The 27729-nt window shown below is 42.0% G+C and overlaps 1 protein-coding gene across 1 annotated transcript in view; it reads right to left on the reverse strand.

The window, feature by feature from the left end:
• LOC132818151 (lipoxygenase homology domain-containing protein 1-like) overlaps positions 1–27729 on the reverse strand; it is a 216951-nt gene that overhangs the window by 119727 nt on the left and 69495 nt on the right. Inside the window, exons 10-12 of the mRNA XM_060828922.1 lie at positions 26537–26548; positions 7589–7597; positions 7027–7141 (exon numbers count right to left, since the gene is read on the reverse strand). Of these exons, the coding sequence (XP_060684905.1) occupies positions 7027–7141; positions 7589–7597; positions 26537–26548 (136 nt within the window). The remainder of the gene's footprint in view (positions 1–7026; positions 7142–7588; positions 7598–26536; positions 26549–27729) is intronic.

Raw genomic sequence — 27729 nt, forward strand, 5'->3', positions numbered from 1 at the left:
ACTGCACTTGTTTGACATGTTATTTTCCTCAATATAGGTAATTTAAGTTAATTTAACAAGAAACATTTAAATATATATGAACTATGAACTTTCTTTAATAATTCTCCAATTTTGTTTCTATGTCCTATTATTCATATAGCGTTTTTATATTCATCATGTGAATATATATTCTCATTGTAGCTTTACATAACAAAACCAAGTGATCATCTTTTTCTTCTATAACTACAAGGATAATTATCACTGTGCCAATGTTTTATGAGATGACCAATCATCTATAATATTATCCCTATTATCCAAGTGTGACTTTAAACTGAAAACAACATCAAAATTGCAAACCTGGTTCCAGCAAGATAATTTATTCATAACACTTACCTGTACAGATTATGTACATACTTATTATTTTTAGAATAGGGAGCAAGTTGTTTATCAATTGAACACTTTTAAAAAAAGATACATGATATTCTATCCCATTTATTATGATATGTACTTCATTGATCCAGTAATCAGTGCTACAGAATGCCCGAAATGCACACATGATAAATGGGTCTAAAATTTCATGTATTCTTTTTCCTCCAAGTTGCTGAAGAAAATTAAAACATCAGCTGCCAGCAACAAGTGAAGAAAGTGAAGATTCATGATATTTCATCGTTTTTATCAGATCTTAGCTAACCCAGCACATCTTCGGTCTCCAACTTCCTACATTCAAAGCTTAGCCAAATCCTGATAAATCCGTCTGAAATCTCATGCATTTTCTCAATCCCAAAATCTGGACATTCTGAGAGAAAAAAGGGCAACAACGAGTTAATGTTAGCTCCTCATCTGTTTTTACGTCATTTTCTATCCTCTTATCATGGCTTTTTGTGTTTTCAATGACAATGGGTATAGGGGTTTGTAGAAAAACTTTCTTGGACAGCAAATTAGTATTGAAGCTTTTTTTCATAACCTAGGCCAAGAATTGTGTCTTAACAGTATCCAGATTTTCAGATAACCAGTTGTCTTTGAGCCAAATGGAAGTAAGCCTGATTAATAATATTAATCTACACCACAGATTATTACCCAGGCAGTGAAAATTAAAATCTTGAGTCTTCAGTACTCTAATTTAATACAGTGGCACAGTAAATGTATTAAACATGAAGGCAAGATTAATTAAACTCTTTTGTTCAAGTTTTATAGTCACTGAATCCTCCCTGAAAAGAATATAGCAACATATGCATTTGGTCGTTGCCAAGAGGAAGATGATTTCTTCCGCTATATATCCAAAGATGTACAGGCTAGGTGGATTAGCCATGAGAAATGCAGGGCTGTGGGGATAGGACAGGTCTGGGTGGGATGCTCTTTGGAGGGTCAGTGTGGATGAGCCAAATGGCCTGCTTCCACACCGAAAGGATTCTATGAGACCAAGACCCCACCCCCATTTCATGGGTGATTTCTTTCTTAATCATTCTAAAATGAGAGGGACTACGTAGTTACAAGTGTTTCCCCATGAAATGCCCTAGGAACTGATGCTTTGGATCAGTATCACTAGCTGCTGCAGAACATTGCTCCTGGCAAAAAGCTCTCTAGCTACATCCAGTAGCTAAGCAGAGGCTTTCTGGGGTTTGAAGATTCCCATTCAAAGTAGTGAACCTCATTATAGTGAATACAAGCATTCAATGAATTGTGTCCTTTCCCCATAAGTGACAAATACTGAACAATGCCAGAGCCTAAAGAAACTCCTCTACAGGAATGCTCATGAGCTGGGCACTTCACCCGCCAACATGGGGCTCATGTAACAATTGGGAAGCTGAGCTTGAACCCCAACAGATCCAAGGGGATACCCCCGGTAATTATACATTTTCCAAGCACTCATGCTGTCGCCATCTGGTCTTTCTGGTGATGGAGGTCCCAGTAGCAAACCCCTCAGCCGCAGGCCGGTAGCTCAGCACTGCTCAGAAATGCCAATGGGAGCAGTGGCTACAGGTCATTCCTGACCAACCTAAAGGCTCAGGATCGCACTGAGAGCCCCCGAATCCAGGGTGAGTGAATACCTTGGGAAATGGGGACACGGAGGTTGGAGGCAGTGGCCCAATGCATTTGGAAAAATAATTCTGTGCTATGATTAGTTACTGCTGTACACTACCACAATATATCGTGGTACGAACACTCTCCGGTACATTGTACTGAGAATGTCACAACAAAGTAATTACAGCTCGATTAAAAAGAACAAAATATTAATAAACAGAATGGCATCACTGGTTAATTGAAGAAGCCATTGATTGCTTAATAGCTCATGATAAGAAGGTCTAGAATCTCATGTGTTTTCTTACATCTCAAAGAACCAACCGGACATTGGATTAGTACATGATCTTGTTACATCTGAAGATACATGATATTCCATCCTTTTTGCTATGGTTTGTCAAATGTAAACGTAACACCCAGCATCAAAGAGTGGTTCTGATCAAGTGACCCCTTGCTGGAAATTGAACCCATGTAGATGTGGGGTGACAACAGAAACTGCACAATGATGTTCATCATTTTATGACAATGAACCTTATGCCAGTCATTGCTTCAGCTTACGCATGTATAATAGCCACTTTTAAAAGTGACTGGTAACATGTGCTACAGCTAGCATGAAAACACCAAAGATTAGAAAGAGGAAACTAAAGGAGAAAAATGTACAAAAGCTCTTCCAACCAGCAAAGATGTAGTTACAGGAGGATGCATTGTTCCAGGGGAATGATTCAAGCCTGACTCATTCTTCTTTGGATAATTATGCAATTATCCCCAATAAAAACTGTCCTCAAGACCCTCTCAGCACTTCCATAATTTTTAACAGACAATTTCGGTAAACTAAAGGAGTAATATACCACAAATAGACAAGCTCATCGATGAGTTGAGACCTAGCTTATGCCCCGACATTGGGCACAGACTAACCCTACCGGAGGAGGTCACCAGCAAACCAGACATGATTTGCTGACCAACCTCCCGAAGGCTTGAATGCCCTGACAATGGTTGAAGGAACCTATCGTGCAAGGATCATGACAAACCAAACCGTGTTGCTGTTGACTCATCCTTCGTTCAAAGGATTGTTGTTCCTTGAGATGGGGAAGACTTGATGGGAGCCATTTCCTTGCTGTTGCTGCTGATCCCTCTCACCTCTTTGGCCATGCCAACCACCCCAAGAACCCACTCCTGTCCTTAGTCCATTGTGGCCTGAGATCCTGAGACCATCTTGGGCAATGGGTAGATGTTGTGCTGCCAGGATGCATCACCTTTTCTGTAGTGTTGTTGTTCAATAGAGCCAGATCTCTGAGTGGCAGTGGGTGGAACTTCCACTCATAGGGCCCTAGATCAAATAGAATGTTCACCATTATCCAGTTAATGCCTAAGTAGTACTTAATGCATTTGGCCTTCCCTGTAAGACATGATACAGGCTCCTGCTGACTCCTGCAGACAAAGATACTTTCACCTTCGTTAAATGCTACCCATGATGTGAATGAGCGCAAGGGCATATTGAGCAGGATGAGTGCTGCAGCTATTTACAGTCTTGCATTACTTCAAAAGACAAAACATAGCAAAACAGGTCTAAAATTTCATGTATTTTCTTGAAAGCCAACACAAACACATCTAAGCAGTCAAACTTAGTATCTTTCTCCTTTGTTTGCTGAATGTGAACCTAAAGTGTCAGTGGATACCTCTTCTCTGTGCTGTAGAAATGGATAAATACATTTAGGTTAAGGTCAGTATTACAACAGGGGAATAATGGTTTTATTTATTTTAATAACAAATATGGTACATACTTAATCACTTGCCTGCACTCAAAGTCAATTTTGATCTATAATGACTAAATTATACTCTTGTATTAAATGCTTTCAATCATTAGATGAGAAACATTTTTCTCTTATAATTTCATACGTTTGTGCTAATTTTTTTTCATTTGTCTCATTTTCAACTCATGTCTAGAAGCTACTTACAGCTGATATAAGAAGTCAGTAGAAGCAATACTTCTTGTGTAAGAATACTTAATTCTTCATGGCACCATTTTTCTGCACTGTCATTGATAAATTATTAAGTAAATATTCCCATTATGTCAATTAATACCATGAACTGGTATGCTGCGTGAAATGAATCATTAAATACACGTGTAGTATACACCATAATCTCATGCAGTCTTTTTAATATGAAGCCCTATGTCATTTCACAATGCAAAACTGTAGATAAAATTTTGCCATTGGCAGGTCTTGTCAGAAAATGTCAAATTTTACAATCATAACCAAACTGAAACATTCAAAAGATGCTAACACAGAATACTGACTGTATATTTTTGTCAGCACATTAAATTTTAATGAATCAACTCAGATAATAAAAATGATAGATAAATCAAAGAAATACAAACTTCTTAAAAACATAATAAAATTTATGTATTGACTTCCGTATGTGTTTTATGTGAAGACATCAGAACGCTCAAAAACATGGGCCTGAACTGTATATTTTTCTCCCAGGGCAGTTACTTCTTAATGTGATGGCAGGTCCTGCAGTTTTAAAAATTATTTCCAAGGTGCAGCCGCACCATGTCAGCTACACAAACAATAGAAACTTCTTTCTCAGTCTTAAACAAAATCCCTTTGGGTATTCTGCAAAATATTTGATGGGGAAACTAGAAAGGGTGCTTGGATAGTTAACTGTTCTCTTAGGATCTAGGAGGTGGAACTTGAAAATGTTTAATTCCACAGCATCTGCTGTCTGATCCTCATGGGTTACTGGCCTGGAGGTCAAACTGATTGACGAGCCTGCTTCAGAGTGCAGGCTACAGGAGATCTGATCCGAACTGAAGGCCAGAGGAGGGGGCATGTAATCCTGAGGGGGACCAAATCCTGGCCCAGGAGGACTCAACCCCAGGCCTGGCTTGGTGTGGTAGCGTGGTACAGATATTCTTTAAAAGTAACGGCAACTAATCACAAAAATTGCCCAAAGAAATTCTCAGTGACAAGGTGCTCCACATTCCAAGTTGAGTTCTTTTGTAAATATATCTGGGCTGCCAAAGTAATATTGCAGATGGATACATACCCATATCACTAGAAAGAATAAAGTCAAACAGTAAGGCTACTATTTAGAATAATTATAGCTCTTATCTATTCTAAAGGTTGCAAGATTAGGAGCGATAGCTTTGGATGGGGATGCTGAACAATTGATTTGCATGCAGTTTTTCTCCATTACAGTCATTTCAATTCAGCCATTAAGTGCGTGATGGTTGTCTATATATTGGCAAACTTGTTTGTTTTTGTTTCAAAAAAAGTTATTTCAATTCAGCTGGAATGACAATTGTGCTCTTAACTATCATATGCAGTCTTCAGTCATCTTTTCATCACATCTGTCAATATGGAGCCGAGTGTTTAACTCCTAAACCTCCAAATCAGTGCAATAACTTCAGCAAGTAAATCAGCCTGAGTTGAGGGGTAATGATTAAATCTTAACATAAATTGGCTGCTGACACAATACGTTGTCATATTAGCTAAGATTTTGACTTCATGCAATTAGCTGCCATTTAGACATCACCATTCCTTTCCAAGAGTGGGATTTTCTTTTCCATTTTCTCCCTGGTACATTAAATGAATACACCAAATAGAAAAGGATATGAAACTTTGAGGAAGATGCAATTTCAATGGTTTAATCCACCCTTTCTGAGGCAGGTGGGACCACTCTCACAACGGCTCTCTGATTAAAAGAGAACTTGCTCACCTGAAGGAGTTAACAGGCCTCTGATAAAGAATACTGCTCTCTTTGGTGCAGTGGTATTGCCACTACCTCTGAGCCAGGAGGCTGGGTTCATATACCATCTGCTCCAGAGGTGCGAAATAACAGTTCTGAACAGTTTGATTAGAAATATTTACACAGTTCTAGGCAGTAATGGGATTTAAACCCATGTCTCCTCAGAGACTGGAACCTGAATCCAGTGCACTACAATGCTGTAGCTTTATTTAAGATGTTATGATTGAATGGCAAGGTCCTGGGGAGTGTTGCTGAACAAAGAGACCTTGGAGTACAGGTTCATAGCTCCTTGAAAGTGGAGTCGCAGGTAGATAGGATAGTGACGAAGGCACTTGGTATGCTTTCCTTTATTGGTCAGAGCATTGAGTTTAGGAGTTGGGAGGTCATGTTGCAGCTGTACAGGATGTTGGTTAGGCCACTTTTGGAATATTGTGTGCAATTCTGGTCTCATTTCTTCTGGAAGGAGGTTGTGAAACTTGAAGGGTTCAGAAAAGACTTACAAGGATGTTGCTAGGGTTGGAGAATTCAAGCTATAGGCTGGAGCTGTTTTACCAGAGCATCAGAGGCTGAGGGGTGACATTATAGAGGTTTATACATTCATGAGGGGCATGGATAAGGTAAATAGACAAAGTCTTTCCCCTAGGTTTAGGGTAAGAGGGGAAAGATATAAAAGAGACCTGAGGGGCAGATCTTTATGCACAGGGGGCACATGTATGGAATGAGCTGACAGAGGAAGGGGTGGAGGCTGGTACAATTGCAATATTTGAAAGGCATTTGGATGGGTATATAATAGGAAGGGTTTGGAGGGATATGAGCCGGATGCTGGCAGGTGGGATTAGATTGGGTTGAGACATCCAGTCGGCATGGATGAGTTGGACCGAAGGGTCTGTTTCCGTGCTGTACATATCTATGAATCTATGAAACTATCACTGATGGCAAGTAGAAACCTTGGGTTAGCAATGCTCCAACTAAGCTGTGTGTAGCCATGTAGCAACCTGGATGATATCATGCAGGCTTCGTTTCACATGAACTAACCTGGGTATGAGGCAGAATAAAACAGGCATTGATTATCCATGTGCAACCATTAAATATTAAAGGAAATGTTGGTCTTATGAAATATGTTAACTGTTGTGCAATCAGCACAGGAAGTGGCAGCGAGTACAATAAATGCCATCCTCTCTGTTTATACCCCTCACTAGAGACATGATTAATACAGAATAATTATAGCACAACAATCTGCTTTCACAGCCCTGAACTCTGGAAACACAATTCACTTACTTGCTGGTCAGGTGCACCTTTGGCGTTATCCCATACTCGCCGAAGAGAGTGACAAAGATATTGGCATCGGTTCCGGCTCCTCGGACATCACCCGTTACAGTTACAACTTCATAAACTGTCAGTGAAGGATAAGAGGAAATACAAAACGATTAAGGGAGATGGAAGGAATTGACTAGAGATCGTTTGATTCAAAATTGGAAATCTACCAGAACAGGATTCCGATGAGCTATCCGTCAGAAATACATTTGCATCACGGAGATGTACAAGGACTTCAAGGGGACAATACCAAACTGCTGGGGAAATTCTGCAATGCTCCTCCACACCGTCCTCCCCATCTGAACAATTCCCAAAACTATTTCTTCAAATAAAACAAAAGTGAACTGAAGAAACGATATTTCCCATCAACCAAAGCACAGGATGTTTGTAATGCAGGCTAGAAATCTAGTTGATACAGGTTTTGCCCAAATCCATTTCCCAATCCCTTTCAATAATGTTAAATTGAGATCCTGTCAACTTGTTCAGGAAGAAACATGACCACTTTACTTCCTTTAACTGTCAGCACTACAATGGTCTTCCCTGGGCATTTATCTCATTGTAATGTCTAAATTGACTGTTGAATTGTCCAGTATAATAATAGCGTTCACACCTCAAAATGATTCTTTGACAGTGCTGTACTTTGAGGTGTGTTTGCAGCATGTGTACATACAGCAGTTCAAGAAGTCAGCTCACCATCAGGTTCTTAATGACAAATGGTGATGGGCATAAAATGTTGGCCCAGTTATTGAAGCTCACTTCCCAGGAGGGAATTTAAAAGTCCCCTTCGTCTCTAAAGAACAGGGCCCTGTCTTAAAGCATGTAGCTTCCAGTAAGTGCAAGTACACCACACTCTGAGTCCAACTGACAAAACATGTAATAAATGTCTTTGGTTACACATTCTCTAAAAGCAAGGCACTTGTCTTTGCGAGTTGTTTCAATTTCTGCGCGCTTGCCATCAACATCAGCAAAACAAAGGAGATGGTCATTGACTTCAGGAACTGGTGTGGAGTGTGGTGCTGAGGTGGAGATGGTTGAGAGCATCAAGTTCCTGGGGATGACAATTACCAACAATATTCTGGTCCACCCACATTGACACTACAGACAAGAAACCATGGCAACACCTCTACTTCTTCAGGAGGCTAAGGCAATTCCCCATGTCCATAACAACTCTTACATATTTTTATAGATGCGCCATAGAAAGCATCCTATCTGGATGCATCACAGTGTGGCATGGCAACTGCTCTTCCCAAGACTACAAGAGAGTCGTGAACACAGCCCAGTCCATCATAAAAACCAGCCTCCTATCCATTAATTCCACCTATTCCTCCCACTGCACTGGGAAAACAACCAACATAACAAGGATCTCTCCCACCCCGGTTATACTGTCTTCCACCCTCTTCCGTTGGGCAGAAGATATAAAAGTTTGAATATACATACTAAGAGATGCAAGAACAGCTTCTTCCCTACTGTTATCAGACTTCTGAATGGACCTCTTAAATGTTAACGTTGATCTCTCTGCACCTTCTCAGCAGCTGTAACACTGTATCCTACACTCTGCTCTGTTACCCTGATGTAGTTATATAGTATGATTTGTCTGTAAAGCATGTAAGGCAACACTTTTCACTGCATAGTACCACAATCCTAGCACAAACCAGCGTCCACTATACATGGCAAATCCTTGACATCATGTCCACCTTTGGCAGTCCCTCATGGCCTTACTTGCACTCGAGGGAGGTCAGTGTTCTGTGGCAGATGCATTGTTCAATTCTGGAGCTGCAGAGACTGCCACAGGTGATGTTTGAGGAAACGGGTGGGTGGGGCACTCTGGATTCTATGTGCTCTTTCTGCTGCTTGCACTTGGCCTCCACTTGCTGCATTTTGGTGATGCTCAAACAGTCTTCGCAGATGCTTCTCCAGTTTGTGTGTTCTAGGGCAAGCTATTCCCACATGTCAGTGGGGATGTTGCATTTGTTTAGGGCGGCTTTAAGGATGACCTTGTAATGTTTACTCTGCTGTCTGTAGCATGGAGTACAACATGTGTTTAGGGAGTCTTGTGGGGGGCATACAAACAATGTGGATGACCAGTGCCTGGCAGTGCTGGGGAATGTTGAACTGAGAGAGGCTGCTCACATTAGTATACCCATCCTGCCAATGGATTTGCAAAGGCAATGCTAGATTAACTCACCAGGGATTTGCTGTACATGGTATATGTTTTCGATGCATATAGAGGAATGGGGACTAGAGCGGTTTTGTAGACAATGAGCTTGGTGCTGGTTTGATGGCTTGGATTTCAAACACTCTCTTCTTCAGTCATCTGAAGGCTGCACTGATGCATTGGAGTCAAGCTAAGAGGAGACCCTAAGGTATTTGAAATAATCTAAGTTGCCAGGGTCTTGCAGTGGGGTTTGATGGTCTGGGGTAATGTTGTTGGAAGGAGCAAGCTGGTAGGCAACTTCTGTTTTCACCATCCAAGGCCCCAGACATACCTTTCAAGTGAAGCAATGCTTTACTTGCACTTCTAGACTAGTCGACTGTATACGTTGATCACAATATTTTCTCCTATATACTGGGGAGACAAAATGCAGCCTGGGTGACTACTTTTGCAGGAAAACTATATTCTGTCTGTAAAAATGCCTGGTATTTCAACACACTGCCCATGTTGCCATGCCAATATTTGTGCTTCAGACCTTTTGCAGTACTCCAGCAAGGCTCAGAGCAAGCTGAAGGAACAACAACTCATCTTCTGCTTGGGCACCTAACAGCCATCAGAACTCAATATCAAGTTTAACAATTTCAGAGCATGAACACCTTTTTCCTTATCTATTACCTGCCCCCACCATACCAGCTCCTGTCACAAAATGCATTGCTTTCAACAGAGCCAACCCATTCTCAGCTACTCATGGAGGATGTTATTACCTATCTAGCTTCTCTTATTCCCTGACTGATGATCAACAATCCACTTCTCTCTCTCTCTCTGGCTCTCACTCTTGCTACCCACCTGCCCATGCCTGTGTCATCAGCTTAGGTACCACTATTTCTAGTTTTGCTTCTAGTTCTGAAGAAGCTCAGGAATGACCTTATAGAGGTTTATAAAATCATGAATGGCACAGTTAGGGTAGATAGACAAGGTCTTTTCCCTGAGATGGGGGAGTACAGAACTAGAGGGCATAGGTTTACGGTGTGAGGGGAAAGATATAAAAGAGACCTAAGGGGCAACTTTTTCACGCAGAGGGTGGTACATGTATGGAATGAGCTACCAGAGGAAGTTCTAAAATTGTAACATTTAAAGGCATCTGGATGGGTACATGAATAGGAAGGGTTTGGAGGGATTTGGGCCAGGAGCTGGCAAGTGGAACTGCATTAGGTTGGGATAACTGGTCAGCATGGTCCAGTTGGACCGAAGGGTCTGTTTCTGTGATGTGCATCTCTATGACTATGACGATAACTAAGACTTGAAACATTAGCATTGTTTTCTCTCCACAGATACTGCCAGACCTGCTGAGTTTCTCTAGCATTTTCAGAGGTTTTTTTTATTTTCTGGATGTTTAGTCTGAGGCCCAGTGTCTCATATGCCTCAGTGAACGTGTCAAAGATGGTTTGTAGCTCACGCTCTGAAGGAGTACACATGCAGGTGTCTGTATACTGCAGCTTTATGACAGAAGTAGGAGTGGTCTTGGTTTTGGCTTGAAGGTGATGATTGAACAATTTTACACTCATTCTGTAGGTTAGCTCCATTATGCTGGAGAGTTTCATGGTGATGGGTGGAATGTTGAGGCAAGAACATGGAGAAGAACGTTTGAGAAATGCGTGACCACAGTTTACACTCATCGTGAGTCTGTGATGGATCTGGTGATGGGGATCACAGCTTGCAATTCATCATGAATCAGGCAGAGAATGGTATTGAGTTGCTGCATCACTGAATTTGAGTAGTATATTCCACTATCCCTCAACGTTGACAGTCAAAGGACTTTATGCGATCAAAGATGGCCATAGACAGAGGTACTTTTCTTGGATTTGTCACGCTCAGAAAATTATGTATATTGTGCATCTTGACAGCACACCTAGCTGTTCTGTTTGTATTGTGGGATTCTAAGTGACTGTCCAATTTTCAATGCAATGCTATTGTCTGACAATCTTTTGAAGCCTATAGGCTATCCTGTACATATACATCTTTAAACCCAACAAAGGGACACATATAATCATCCTTAACCAATGTGATTATAGCTTTAAAGTGAACATAATGCTTAATGTTGGGTCTTAAATTCATGTCAGTTAGCCTACAGTTCAGCTGTCTCAGGAAGCTAAAAAAACTTGCTGGACTTGTGTCAGAGTTGAGTGATGTATACGTGATATCGTTTGTCCTGAAAACTCACTGCATTTGTGAAGGAGTGTCCTGCTCAGGACACATAAGAGTAAAGTCCTTTTAGGCTCTACCTTATCTATAGCTGGTTCTATATAACATGACCTTGCCAAATGGTTTCGCAAATGTTTTCAACCTGTTTTCAACATGTTTTCCATACACCTGGTGAAGAATAAGCTTGCGTGGTCAATGTTGTGGAGAGTTTGAGACAAAGACCAAATGAGTATATCTGGGAATTTGGTTCAAAGTGGGAATTCAACTTTAAATCTCTTTCAGTTTAATTTCACACTAAAAGTCTGAGTCTGACCGAGAACTAACAACCTTTAAGTAACTTAAAATATCTGACTTAAACAGACAGCTGCTGATTGTGACAGTTATTTACCAATTATCTGAAATTGCGAGCCTGATTGATTTCTGTAATAGAAGCTAAGCGAGAAAGTAATTCATTTTTAAAGGAGTAGAAAGTGATTAATCACAAGAAAGGGATTTTTAAAGCTCATGGTCAATAAGGACTAGGGTCAGGGTGAGAGAGGCAATGTCTGAGTCAGACAGAGACCATATCTGGGAGCTTGATCCACAGTAGGAATTTGGTGCAGGGAGGGAAAGAGATGCTTTCAGGTTTGATGCAAGAAGCGTACTGAGGGAGGAAGTTGGTGAAAGGAGGGGTGACGTGTCTATTTCTGCTACTCTTTTTTAGTAAGTTTGTTGATTGGTAGGAAACTTCTGCTAGAGACTGTCTTTAAATTAATGTAATTTTAAAAGGCATTGGATCATAAGACCATCAAACATAGGAGTGGAAGTAAGGCCATTCAGCCCATCAAGTCCACTCCACTATTTAATGATGCTTGACGGGCATTTCAAGTCCACTTACCCACACTCTCCCTGTAGCCCTTAATTCCTAGTGAGATCAAGAATTTATCAGTCTCTGCCTTGAAGACATTTAACGTTCTGGTCTTCACTCTGCTCCGTGGCATTGAAATTCATAGGCCCACCACTCTCTGGTTGAAGAAATGGCTCCACATTTCCATTCTAAATGACCCCCTCTAATTCTCAGGCTGTGCCCACGGGTCCTAGGCTCTCCACCTAACGGAAACAACTTCCCAGTGTCCACCCTTTCTAAGCCATGCATTATCTTGTAAGTTTTTATTAGATCTCCACTCAATCTTCTAAACTCTAATGAATACAATCCCAGGATCCTCAGCTGATTATCACATGTTAGGCCTACCATTCCAGGGGAGAAAGTGAGGTCTGCAGATGCTGGAGATCAGAGCTGAAAATGTGTTGCTGGAAAAGCGCAGGAGGTCAGGCAGCATCCAAGGAACAGGAAATTCGACGTTTCGGGCATAAGCCCTTCTTCAGAAAATGGCCTGAAGAAGGGCTTATGCCCAAAATGTCGAATCTCCTGTTCCTTGGATGCTGCCTGACCTGCTACCATTCCAGGGATCATACATGTGAATCTCTGCTAGACACGCTCCAGTGTCAGTATGTCCTTCTGAGGTGTGGGGCCCAAAACTGGACAGTGTTCTACATGGGGCCGAACTAGAGCTTTATAAAGTCTCAGAGGCACTTCACTGCTTTTCTATTCCTACCTTCTTGAGATGAATGACAACATTACATTTACTTTCTTAACCACAGACTCTAACCTTTAGAGAATCCTGGATTAGCACTTCCAGATGCCTTTGTACTTTGGCTTTAAGAACTTTCTCACCATTTAGAAAATAGACCATGGTTGTATTCTTTTTTCCAAAGTGCAAGACCTCACATTTGCTCACATTGAATTTCATCAGCCATTTCCTGGACCACGCTTCTAAACTGTCTAAATCTTTCTGCTAGGTAAAAAGAATGACTGCAGATGCTGGAAACTAGATTTTGGATCAGTGGTGCTGGAAGAGCACAGCAGTTCAGGCAGCATCTCTGGAGCAGCAAAATCGACGTTTTGGGCAAAAGCCCTTCATTAGGAATAAAGGCAGAGAGCCTGAAGCGTGGAGGGATAAGCTAGAGGAGGGTGTGAGTGGGGAGAAAGTGGCATAGAGTACAATAGGTGAGTGGGGGAGGGGATGAAGGTGATAGGTCAGGGAGAAGGGTGGAGTGGATAGGTGGAAAAGAAGATAGGCAGGTAGGACAAGTCATGGGGACAGTGCTGAGCTGGAAGTTTGGAACTAGGGTGAGGTGGGGGAAGGGGAAATGAGGAAACTGTTGAAGTCCACATTGCTGCCCTGGGGATGAAGTGTTCCAAGGTAGAAGATGAGGCGTTCTTCCTCCAGGCATTTGGTGGTGAGGGAGCGGCGGTGAAGGAGGCCCAGGACCTCCATGTCCTCGGCAGAGTGGGAGGGGGAGTTGAAATGTTGGGCCACAGGGCAGTGTGGTTGATTGGTGTGGGTGTCCCGGAGATGTTCCCTAAAGCGCTCTGCTAGGACGCGCCCAGTCTCCCCAATGTAGAGGAGACCGCATCGGGAGCAATGGATACAATAAATGATATTAGTGGATTTGCAGGTAAAACTCTGATGGATGTGGAAGGCTTCTTTAGGGTCTTGGATGGAGCTAAGGGAGGAGGTGTGGATGCAGGTTTTGCAGTTCCTGCGGTGGCAGGGGAAGGTGCCAGGATGGGAGGGTGGGTTGTAGTGGGGCACCTGACCAGGTAGTCACAGAGGGAACGGTCTTTGCCGAAGGTGGAAAGGGGTGGGGAGGGAAATATATCCCTGGTGGTGGGGTCTTTTTGGAGGTGGCGGAAATGTCGGCGGATGATTTGGTTTATGCGAAGTTAGTAGGGTGGAAGGTGAGCACCAGGGGCATTCTGTCCTTGTTACGGTTGGAGGGGTGGAGTCTGAGGGCAGAGGTGCGGGATGTGGACGAGATGCGTTGGAGGGCAGCTTTAACCACATGGGAAGGGAAATTGCGGTCTCTAAAGAAGGAGGCCATCTGGTGTGTTCTCCCCACCTCCTCAGTACTACCTGCCTGCCCACCTAACTTCACATAATTAATAAACTTCACCAGAGTGCCCCCAGTCCCCTCATCCAGTTATTGAGAAAGAAAGTGAACAGCAGTGGCCCCAACACTGAACCTTGCAGGATACCACTTGTCACTGGCTGCCATTCTGAGAAAGAACCTTTTACCCCAACTGTTTGTCTTCTGTCAGACAGCCAGTCTTCAATCCATCCCAGTAGCTCACCTTGAACATCATGGGCCCTCACCTTGTTCAGCAGCCTCCCGTGAGGCAGCTTGTCAAAGGCCGTTTGGAAGTCTAGGTAGATAACATCCCTCCCTGGTATAACTTACTTGTTACCTCTAACAAGAATTCTAACATGTTTGTCAGGCACGGCCTCCCCTTAATAAATCCATGCTGACTTGTTCTAATCCAACCCTGCACATCCAAGAATTTAGAAACGTCATCCTTAACGATGGATTCTAGAATTTTACTAACAACAGAGGTTAGGCTAATCGGCCTATAATTTTCCATCTTTTGTCTTGATCGTTTCTTGAACAAGGGAATTATAGCAGCAATTTTCCAATCATTTGAGATTTTCCCTGACTCCAGTGACTTTTACAACCAATGCCTCCGCTATTTTGTCAGCCACCTCCCTCAGAACTCTGGAATGTAGCCCATCGGGGCCAGGAGATTTATTAATATTTATTAATACTTTTCTAGCACTTTCTCTTTTGTAATGGCTACCATACTTAACTCTGCCGCCTGACTCTCCTTAATTGTTGGGATATTACTCATGTCTTCCACTGTGAAGACTGACACAAAGTACTTATTAAGTTCTTCAGCCATTTCCTTATCTCCCAGCACTAGTCTTCCTGTATCAAGTTGAAATGGCTCAAAGTCTACGTTTGCCTCTTGTTTGTTTCTTACGTATTGAAATAATCTTTTACTATCATTTCTAATATTACTGGCAAGCATACCTTTATATTTGATACTCTCCTTCCTTATTCCTCTCATTGTTATCCTCTGTTTATTTTTGTAATCTTCCCAATCTTCTGATTTCCCAGTGCTCTTGGCCAATTTATAGATTCTCTCTTTATCTATAGTACACTTCCTGACTTCTTTGTCAACCATGGCTGTCTAATCCCTCCATGGATAATCTTTCTTTTCTTTGGGATGAATCTCTGTACTGTGTCCTCAATTATACCCAGAAAGTCCTGGCATTAGTGCTTTACTGTCTTCCCAACTAGGCTCTGCCTCCAGTTGATTTTCATCGGTTCCTCTTTCATGCCACTGTCATTACCTTTACTTAACTGTAACACCATTATATCCGATTTTGCCTTTGCTCTTTCAAACTGCAGACTGAACTCTACCATATTATGATCGCTACCTCCTAAGTGTTCCCCTACTTCAAGATCTTTTATAAAGTCTGGCTCATTACATAGCACTAAGTCCAGAATAGCATGTTCTCTTGTGGGCTCCATCACAAGCTGTTCCAAAAAGCTATCCTAAAAGTATTCCATGAATTGAGTTTTTTTGGATCCACCTACAACATTATTCACCCAGTCCACTTGTATATTGAAATCCCCCATGATCACTGTGACCTTACCTTTTTGACATGCCCTATCTATTTCCTGGTACATCTTGCACATCTGGTCCTGACCACTGCTAGGTGGTCTGTACATAATTCCCATTATGGTTTTTTTGCCTTTGTGGTTCCTCAACTCCACCCACACAGACTCCATATCATCTGACTCTATGCCATTAGTGCCATAGATTTACTTTCATTTTTAACTAAAATACAACCCAGCCCCCTCTGCCCACCTCCCTGTCTTTTCAATAAGTTGTAAATCCTTGGATGTTTAACTGCCAGTCCTGAACCCCCTGCAACCACGTCTCTGTGATGCCTACCACATCAGAATCATTCACGATGATTTGTGCCGTTAAATCATCTACTTCTGTTATGAATACTACAAGCATTCAGGTAAAGCGCCTTAATGCTAATTTTCTTATCCTCGTGATTTCCAATATCTCCACGAATATGTCCTAAGTTATCCTTCCTTTTTGCTTCATTCCTACTCTGCCTCAAACTGAAACCCTGCACACATGCTAACCTGCTGCTTATCTTTCTACCTGACTCCATACTCCCTGTTGCTTTCCCTTTCCCTTCCCGTTGACTCAGAAGTTTAAAGTCCTAGTGACCACCCTATTTATCCTTTTCACCAGAACACTGGTTCCAGATCGATTCAGGTGGAGACCGTCCCATTGGTGCAGATCCCTTTGGTTCCAAAACATGATGCCAATGTCCCTTGAAATGGAACCCTTCTTTTCCACACCAATCTCTTAGCCACATGATTATTTTCCTAATTTTCTTAGCCCTATGCAAATTAGCATGTGGCTCAGGTAGTAATCCAGAGATTATGGCCCTCAAGGACCTGTTCTTCAATTTCCTTCCTCATGCTTGATAATCCCCAAACAGGTCCTTCCTAGCCTTTCCAAATTTGTTAGTGCCAACATGGACCACAACAATTGGATCTTCTCCCTCCCTCTCCTATATCCTTTCAAGCCAATCAGAAATGTCATGCACCCTGACACTGGGAAGCAACACATTATGCAGGACTCTTGATATGGCTCACAAAGGATACTATCTGTCCCCCTAATTATAGAGTCCTCTATAACAACTACTTGTCTTTTTGTTCCCTGCTCTTGAACGCCCTTCTGCACCATGGTGCCGTGGTCAGTGGGCTCATCCTCCCCATAGCCCTCTTCCTCATCCATACAGGGAGCAAAAATCTCATACCTGTTGGGCAAGGTCAAGGGCAGAGGCTCCTCCACTGCTGAACTCAGAATCCTCCTACTTGCACCACTTACGGGCACTTTATTTCTCAAGGAATAGCTAAACTTGGATTTAACTGAGAAGTGCAACAGTCAGGGTCAATAAAGTAATAGAAAAATCCAAAACAGAATAAAGTCAATTTGGGTGAAGTAAAGTTAAGACAGGGTAGTACAGCTTAGTTATGTATGGCTTAAAATATATGAGTAGTCATGGATCTGACTGGTGGCTGAAACAAGCACATGTGCAGCTGTTAGTTCCACTTTGGGCATAATTAATTTCAATAGTTCCACTTTGTTCAGAACTAGCTGTTCAGAACAGGTATCTGCAAAAATCACACAATGCAATGATGTACCTTTCCAGATAGATGATGTCTGGTAAGTGTGATTGGAATCCCTTTAGATATGGCATGTTTTGGTCAGTGATGGTTATGTTTCAGTCCAACAAACTTCATTTTAACAATTCATTTTTATAAGAGTTTGTGATTTCATGTCTTTTGGTCATGACAGCCAGTTTATAGAGAGCGGTCAGTGGACAGTGATCTGCTGAGATATGAATTACTTAGCATGAAATGCATGCCTGCACAGGACCATACATGATGGGGTTGAGAGAGACTTCTGCATGTTTTCAGGAAAGCCTAAGAATAGGAAGAAAGAAACTAACTTTTTTTTTAAATACACCCAAAGCAGATGTAAACTGGGATTCTCCATCTCCGTTAGTTCAGGTTTACCTGATTAACTTCATCTCATATTACTGATGTGTACTATGGGAGCAGTGGATCAGGTGTGATGAAGAGTGTTTTTATTGTAATAGATATCAGCACTGGGCTTCACTAAATATTTTACACCACATTCCAATGAGCGGTGCAGTGTGAGTCACCAAAATAGAAGCTATTGCAGTCGTTACTTATTGGGAACATTCAGCAATTAACTCTTGAACGACAATTCTTCCTGAATATAGGGAAAGAAATGAGTTATTCTTTCGTTTTCTCATTGTGTTCGCAGTCTTTAGTCACCTTTCAGGAAACATAGGCATAGCTGAGTTATGTAAGTCTCAATTATATCATGGCTGAAATTAATTAAAACGTTAGACTGTGGGCTTTTGTGTTGCAGTGGTAAAGTTCCTACCTCTGGGTTCAAGTCATACCTACTCCAGATGTATGTTGCAATGCATCTGAACAGGTTGATCTGCAAATGTCTAATGGGTTGGCTGTGCCATTTAGTTGTCATTTCTCTTTATTTTATCTGTCTTCTTTATGATTTTTGACTGTGATAATATATTTTTCCAGTTTAATTCCTCATCAGCTTTCCCTCTGGTTTAAGCAATCTGACATATTCATAACACAAGTCTTAGGAGGTTTTAATTCCAAAGTGGGTGCCTGTTGAGGGAGAGGCTATAGGCACATCATCCAGACCCCTCAACTGCACAGTGCCCTCGGAGTTTCTCATGTTGACCATGTTGGACTGGAAGCAGCCGTCAGCATGTGGGGAGAGTAGAAAATAGGGGAGTAGGAGATCACTGTTCAAGACGAGGGGGGGGGTGTTAGTTGCTAGCATTTAGTTAATTGATGGGGGAGAGGTAGTGAGGTAGCAGTGGTATTCCCGGTTCTGCAGGGAATGCAACAAAATAGCAAGACCACCTTTTTTCCAAACCCCAGCTTTCCTAGGTATGCCTTGTCCTACTGACAAGATATACCAAGTAGGGGTAGTGGGAAAGTCGTGTCTTATGGTGAGGAAGTTCTCCATCCACAGTACAAGTTAAAGGCTGTTGCAGCAGCCCAAAGGAAACCTGGGAGCCAATAGCAGCAATAGAATGTTATATTGCATTCTGTAACCTTAATTTAATACATTGCTCCATCATCATTATGTTAGAGGTAGCCAGAAACATGAACAAAGTTAAAAATGAGCTTAGTGAAGCACTCCCTGAATGTCCAGGATCAAAAGCAGATGAATGTAAATGGAGCTGATCCATCTGATAACCAATGGATCATAGCCAAGTCTTATTGCATTAAATGCTCTATGAACAAATGCGGGTTAATTACTGCCCGACCATCAATCATCAATCATCGGTGAAGTAATAGAGAGCATCATCTACAGTGTTATCCAGTGGTACATACTTGGCAATAACAAGCTCCAAACTTTAATACAACCTCCAGACAGACAGAAATTCTCAATCCAACGAGGTAAGAGCAACTACCTTCAAAAGGCAGCATTCAACCAATTACTGTTCCATGAGGCTACGATAAAACTGAGGTCAAAGGATGGTAAAGGAAAAGTCCCATGACTGGTCAGACTTGACACTTGGTGTCCATGGTTGTTGAAGGACAAGCATTATGGTGCCAGTGTATCACTGCAGGAGTTTTTTAAGATGGTGTTTTGGGCCATCAAGCTTCTGTTGCTTTGTAGTTCCCATAAAGTTAATCTCATTTACAACTTGAAAGCGTTCTCCTCTGTTCAGAACTTGCCTGATGATGAAGCAACTCATCCAATGCACAGAAGAACCTTGACAACATCTGGATTTATCTTAACAACTGACAGATAACTTCATGCCAGATAACCTTCCCACTGGCCTTCAAAGACATTATCACCACCAAAACCCTCAACAACAACAGCACTGTGGAGGGTGCAAGTAGTAACCATTGATTGAAAGTTTGCCAGGACTAGCCGTATTATTAGAAGGCTACAATAGAAAGGGTGGTGACTGTGAACTATGCATCCAATGGGTCACCATCTGACCTGTCAAAGCCTCAAACCCATTTATAAAATACATGTCAACTGTGTGTTGATGTTCTCCCCATTAATGTTAGCAACCGCAGCTGCAAGAACACTCAAAGCTCAAGAGTGTAGAGTGCAAACAGTTCGTTTGATAGGATTATAGAACCTTAGAATGATTACAGAAAGAGGCCATTCAGCAAGAACTAGCCCTACCTGGCCTCCTTTTCTCCATTACACTGCAATTCTTTTGTTGCATGTACATTTCCAGTTTCTTTTAGAAAGCTATGAATCAATTTTCACCACTCGCTGTCTTCTTTTGGCCAGCCAATTCTGTATCCAGACAGCCAAATTTCCCCTGTATCCCATACCTCCTGACTTTCTGAATGAGCCTTAGAGAGAGGATCATGAAATAAATAGTTAAATATGATTAGGCTGTGGCCACTATTCTGAGACACCTGTGCAACAATATTGTGGGTCTGAGATGATTAATAGAACATAGAACAGAACAGCACAGTACAGGCCCTTCAGCGCATGATGCTGTGCCGAACATTTATATTAATCAAAGATCAACCTAACCTACACACCCCTCAATTTACTGCCATCCATGTGCTTGTACATCAGTTGCTTATATGTCCATAATGTCTCTGACTCTACTACTACCACTGGCAGTGCATTCCACGCACCTACCACTCTCTGGAAACTTAACAATGCCTTACTGAAATCCATACATACCACATCCACTGCTCAACCTTTATCAACTTGTCTCGTCACATCTTCAAAGAACTCAATAAGGCTTGTGAGGCATGACCTGTCCCTCACAAAGCCATGCTAACGATCTTTCATCAAACTATGTTTTTCCAAATAGTCATAAATCTATCTCTCAGAATCCTTTCCTGTACCTTGCTTACCACAGGTGTAAAACTGACTGGTCTGTAATTCCCAGGAATTTCCCGATTTCCTTTTTTGGACAGAGGAACAACATTCACCTCCCTCCATTCATCCAGTACTACTCCTGTGGAGAGTGAGGATGCAAAGATCATCGCCAGAGGTTCAGCAATCTCATTCCTCACTTCCTGTGACAACCTTGGACATATCTGGTCCAGCCCTGGGGACTTATCTATCTTGATGCTTTCTAGAATTCCAATACATCCATTTTTTAAATATCAATCTGTTCAAGCCTATTAACCTAGTCCTATCTCACTATCAACAAGTCCCTCTCTCTAGTGAATATTGAAGCAAAAAACTCATTTAGGGCCTCCCCTACCTCTTCAGACACCAGGCACAAGTTCCCTCCATTATCCCTGATCAGCCCTACCCTCTCTGGTCATTCTTTTTTTCCTTAAGTAGGTGTAGAATGCTTTTTGGTTTTCTGTAATCTTTTCCTCCGAGGCTTTTTTGTGTCCCCTCCTAGCTCTCCTCAGTACATTTTTGAGTTCTTTCCTAGTTATCTTGTAATCCTCTAAAGCTGTGTCAGATTCTTGCTTCCTCAACCATTCTTGATGAAGGGCTCTGGCCCGAAACGTCGAATTTCCTGTTCCTTGGATGCTGCCTAACCTGCTGTGCTTTAACCAGCAACACATTTTCAGCTCTGATCTCCAGCATCTGCAGACCTCACTTTTTACTCCTCAACCTTAAGTAAGCTTCTTTCTTTCTTTTGACAAGAAGCTCCTCTTCTCTTGTCATCCAAGGCTCCTTCATCTTATCATTCTTTACCTGTGTCAGTGGGACAAAATTACCCAATACTCGCAACAAGTGCTTCTTAAATAGTCTCCACATTTCTGTTGTGCATTCCGGTAGAACAGTTGTTCCAATTTATACTCCACAGCTCCTGTCTAATAGCAGTATAATTGCCCCTCACCCAATTAAAGATCTTCCCATACAGTCTGTTCCAATCCCTCTCCATGGCTATGGTAAAGGTGAGGCAGTTGTGGTCACTGTTTCTGAAATGCTCTCCCACCGAAAGATCTGACACCTGGCCTGGTTCGTTGCCTAGCACCAAACCCAAAATGACCTCTTCTCCAGTCAGCCTATCTACATATGGAGTCAGGAATCCTTTCTGGGCACACCTGACCAAACTGGCTCCATCCTGACCATCTGCACTAAGAAGGTTTCAATCAACATTGGGGAAGTTGAAGTCATCCATAACCGCAACTTTGTTACATCTGCACCTTTCCAAAATCTGCTTTTCCATCTGTTCTTCCATCACTCCGCTGATATTTAGAGGGGTCTACAGAAAAGACCCAATAAAGTGACTGCTCCTTTCTTGTTATTGACTTCCATCCATACACAAAAATGATGACTAAACATAATAGGGTTTGTCTGTGGCGTTCTGGGGTGTGGGGCTCCATGTTCAAAGGCATCCAGTCTCTGAGTGCCATTGACTCCTATCTCGTTCTCATCCTCATGGCTCCCCTAAAACTCTATCCTGCCCTTATTTATGTTTCTCCAGCAATCCAATAATGAAATAAAAGCAGAATATTGCAGTGCTGAAAATCTGAAACAATCACAGAAATTGTTGGAGAAACTTACAGGGGGTTGTGACAGTCTAATGGTAATCTTGTTGAATCCAGAAACCCAGGTAATGTTCTGGGGGTACTGGGTTTGAATCCCACTAGAGCAGAAGGTGGAAGTTAAATAAATTAAAAGTCTGGAATTAAGAGCCTAACGATGACCATGAGGTTAATTGTTGGAAAAACCTACCTGGTTCTCTAAAGTCCTTTGGGAAGGAAACTACCACACTTACCTGGTCTGACCCATATGTGACTCCAGACCTGCAGCTATGTGGTTAGGGAGTTGTAAATGCTGGCCTATCCAGCAATGTCCTTATCCCCATAAATAAATGAAGAAGAAAACTCAGCAGGTCTGACAGCATCTATGGAGAGCATACTGAATTAATATCTAGAGTCCGGTATGATATTTGTTCAGAAGAGTCCCAGGCAAGCCCTCGTTCCTTAACTTTGGCAAATAGGGTTATGGAGAATCTATGGGGATCTGATAAATATATTAAGGACAAAAGGGTAACTAAGGAGTGAATAGGGCCCCTCAAAGATCAGCAAGGCAGCTGACATCTGGAATCACAAGAGATGGGGGAGAAACTAAACATGTATTTGCATCAGCATTTACTATGGAGAAGGAAATGGAAGATATAGAATGTGAGGGAATGTGATGGTGACATCTTGAAAATGTCCATATTGCAGAGGAGGAAGTGCTGGATGTCTTAAAACACACTAAGATGGATAAAACCCCAGGACCTGATCAGGTGTACTCTAAAACTCTGCGGGAAGCTAGGGAAGTGATTGCTGGGCCTCTTGCTGAGATATTTGGATCAATAGTCACAGGTGCTGGAAAACTGGAGTTGGTTAAGAAGGGTGGTAAGGACAAGCCAGGAACTAGAGACCAGTGAGCCAGACATTAGTGATGGGCAAGTTGTTGGAGGGAATCCTGAGGGACAGGATTTACATGAAATTGGAAAGGCAAGGACTGAATTAGAATAGTCAACATGGCTTTTTGTGTGGGAAATCATGTGTCATGAACTTGATTGGGTTTTTTGAAGAAGTAATGAAGAGGACTGATGAGGGCAGAGCGGTGAATGTGATCTGTATGGACTTTATTAAGGCTTTCAACAAGGTTCCTCATGGTAGACTGGCTAGCAAGGTTAAACCTCATGGAATACGGGGAGAACTAGACATTTGGATACAGAACTGGCTCAAAGGTAGAAGACAGAGGGTGGTGATGGGTGGTTGCTTTTCAGACCAGGGGTCTGTGACCAGTGGTGTGTCACAAGGATCGGTGCTGGGTCCATAGCTTTTTGTCATTTATATAAATAATTTGGATGTGAATATAGGAGGAAAAGTTAGTAAGTTTGTAGATGACACCAAAATTGGAGATGTAGTGGACAGTGAAGAAGGTTACCTCAGAGTACATTAGGATCTTAATCAGAAGAGCCATTGGGCTGAGGAGTGGCTGATGCAGTTTAATCTAGATAAATGTGAGGTGCTGTATTTTGAAAAGGTAAATTAGAGCAGGACTTATACACTTAATGGTAAAGTCCCGGGGGAGTGTTGCTGAACAAACAGACCTTGGAGTGCAGAGTCATAGCTCCTCTAAAGTGGAGTCGCAGGTAGATAGGATAATGAAGAAGGTGCTTGGTATTCTTTCCTTTACTGCACAGTACATTGAGTAAAGGAGTTGGGATGTCATGTTGTGGCTGTGCAAGACATTGGTTAGGCCACCTTTGGAATATTGTGTGCAATTCTAGTCCTCCCTCCTATTGGTAGGATGTTGTGAAACTTGAAAGGGTTCAGAAAAATTTTACAAGCATGTTGCCAGGATTGGAAGATTTGAGCAACCAGGAGAAGCTGAACAGGCAGGGGCTGGTTTCCTGGAGCGTCGGAGACTGAGGGTGACCTTATGGAGGTTTATGAAATTATGAGTGGCATAGGTAAGATAAATAGACAAAGTCTTTTGCCTGAGGTGGGGGAGTCCAGAATTAGAGAGTTTAGGGTGAGAGGGGAAAACTTTCCAAGGGACCTAAGGGGCAACGTTTTGATGCAGCGGGTGGAATGGGCTGCCAGAGGAAGTGCTGGAAGCTGGTGCAATTATAACATTTAAAAGGCATCTGGATGGGTATATGAATAGGAAGGGCTTAGAGGGATATGGGCCAAGTGCTGGCAAATGGGACAAGATTAGGTTAGGATATGAACGAGTTGGATCGAAGAGTCTGATTGCATGCAGTACATCTCTATAACCCTAAGTCATATTGGACTTAAAATGTTAACTCTGTTTGTGTCTCCATAGATGTTGCTAGACTTGCTGAATTTCTTCAGCATTCATTGTGCTTGTATCTAACAACAAACACCAATTAAGGTCCAGTGTATTACTGGGATCAGCCATTGGCTCCAAGTAATGGAGAGTTTCTCTGATCAGCCAGCAGCTCTTGGAGGTATGACTTCCATCCTGCTGGCAGAAGTCTGACAATCCAAAGAGTCGGGAGCTCTGGTAACAGGGCACTGCCAAATAGGGATTTAATACCCTTAGGTCCCCTGACATTCCATAGATATGAGTGGTGCCAGTATTGGTGACAGAGTTGATCTCTTCCTTCAACCTTATTAAACGCCACTGATGTTCTCTGATTTCCTATATTGGGTCAGGTCCTTTCCCATGGATTAATGGTTCTAGACCATTAAATGGCTTACAGCAAGAATTCCACTTCTATCTGGGAGACGTCCCATGCTCACGTGCACAAGGACAAACAAATGTGCTGTGGTCCCAGCAGCACTGTCAGGTCACTGCTGGGACTGCACTCAGTAACCAATGGCAGTGGTAAATTAAGGTATTACTGAGGCCGGGCAGTGAGCGTGTTAGAGTGCTGGGATGAACAAGGCAAGGAGATTAGAGAGATGACGAGGGTTCATGGGGCTCCAATAGAAGGAACCCTCTTTTTTTCTCTCCCTCTCTTGCCTAGAAGTTGCTGGCTTCACATTTCACATAGGCTTCACTGTCCAGTGGACACGTCCTATGCTGCACCACTATGTGTAAAGGTGGGCAGGTAAATAGGTAGGCACCAGGAATGACATATTGGACATTTTACCTTGACTTATTGTGGCACTTCCTGCCTGCCAAATTACTCCTGGAGACATGCCATCTGTGCTACTCTATCAAAACTTTTCATAATTTCATTTGATCCCCACTGAGCCTTCTCAGAGACCAAGCTTGTTCACTCTCTCCTGATAGACACACCCCTACGTTTCTGGTATCAGCTTCGTAAATCTTTTTTTACTCCCTCACTGATGACTTTATATCATTTGCATGATATGAAATCCAGAACTGCACACAGTAGTCCACAAAGGGATATGTACTTGGTATATTCCCTTAACTTAACTAGAAGTAACTTAAACTAGAATTGAATCATATACAGTCTATACAGCCTGTTGTGGCCACACTGGTCATCAAACATTCATCTATTCAAATCTTATTTTCCAGCATGTGGTCCATAATATTGTACTCTACAGTGTTTCATGTGTTCATCTAAACAGTTCTTAAATGTCTTGAGGGTTTCCCATCTCTACCACCCTTTCTGGCAGTAAATTCCAAGTTCCCACAACCCTTGTGAAAAGAATATTTTCTTCAAATCCAAAGCTTCTGCTCTTTAACCTTAAAACTATTTCCCTGGTTATTGACCCCTCTACTTGGGGAAAATATTTCTTCCTATCTACCCTGTGTATACCCCTCAGAAATTTGTACACCTCAACCAGATTCCCCCTCAGCTTTCTCTGCTCCATGGAAAACAATCCCAGTCTATATAGTATCACTTCATAGCTGAATAGCTCTAGTACAGGCAACATCCTGGTGAATCTCTTCCACATCTTCCTTAGGGTATCCAATCACATTTTTCCTATAGTGTTGCGCTCAGAACTGCAAACACAGTACACAGTACTTCTAACTAACATTATGTACAGCTCAATCATAATTCCTTACTCTTGTACTCAATGCTTTCACTAATAAAGATAAGTATCCCATAGACAAAAACAGAAGTTGCTGGAAAAGCTCAGCAGGTCTGCCAGCATCTGTGAAGAGAAATCAAGGTTAACATTTCGGGTCCAGTGACCCTTTCTCAGAACAAGTATCCCATAGTCTTCCTTAACCACCTTTTTTGCCTATCCTGTTGCCATCAAAAATCAATGGATATGCAGACAAGGATCAGTGATCTGTACTCCCTGGGGTCCTATCATTCAGTGTGTAATCCCTTGCCCTGTTAATCTTCCTAAAATGCATCACCTCCTGATTAAATTCCATTATTCAGCCCATCTGACCGTCCTGTGGTCTAAGGCTTTCCTCTTGCTATTTACCACACCATCAATTTTTGTGTCATCTGTGAACTTACCAATCGTACCACCTACAATAAATCTGTGACATTCATGTCTAGATCATTAATGTACAAAATAAACAGCAAGAGACCAGCACTAATTCCTTTTATACACTAGTGAACACAGGTTTCCAGTCTTTTATCCAAGATGGCGCCACAGCGTGATGACTCTGTGAGCTCTTCTAAGCAGATTATTCCCTCACATCTTTACAAAGTACTAATTTTTTAAAATATCAATTGTAAGTCTGTCAGAATTACTCTGTAACACTATATTCTGTGTTCTGTTCTATTACTGTGATGTACTTATGTGAGGTATGATTTGTCTGATTAGCTTGAAAAACAATACTTTTCATTATCTCAGTAAAGGTTGACAATAATAAATCAAATCAAAAGTCAAAAACACCTTTCAACCATCATTCTCTGCTTCTTGCCACTAAGCCAATTTTGAAACCAATTTCTCAAATTACCCTGGATCCCCTGGCTCTCAGCTTCTTAATAAGTCTGCCATGTTAAGACCTTGTCAAAAGTATAACTGAAGTCCACTGCTCTGCCCTTGTCATGGCCTTGAAAAATTCAATCAAATTTCTCAGACATGGTCTCCCCCTTACAAAGCCATACTGACTACTCTTGATTAATCCCTGCCTCTCCAAGTGGAAATTGATTTTGTTCCTCAGAATATTTTTGCAATAGTTTCCCTATCACAGATATTAGATTTGCTGGCCTGTAGTTTCCTGGTTTATCTCTACCGCCCTTCTTAAGTAATGGTAACATATTGTGCTACCTTCCAGTCCTCTGGTACTCCTCCTGTGGCTAGAGAAGATTTAAACATTAATGTCAGAGCCTCTGCAAACTCCTCTCTTGCCTCCACAGCAGTCTTGGATACATTTCATTTGGGTCTTGGGATTTATCCATTTTCAAGCCTTCTGAAACCACTAATACCTCCGCCCTTTCAATGCTAATTTGTTTTAGTGT

The sequence above is a fragment of the Hemiscyllium ocellatum genome, chromosome 1 (assembly GCF_020745735.1).
Source record: "Hemiscyllium ocellatum isolate sHemOce1 chromosome 1, sHemOce1.pat.X.cur, whole genome shotgun sequence".
Taxonomy (NCBI): domain Eukaryota; kingdom Metazoa; phylum Chordata; class Chondrichthyes; order Orectolobiformes; family Hemiscylliidae; genus Hemiscyllium; species Hemiscyllium ocellatum.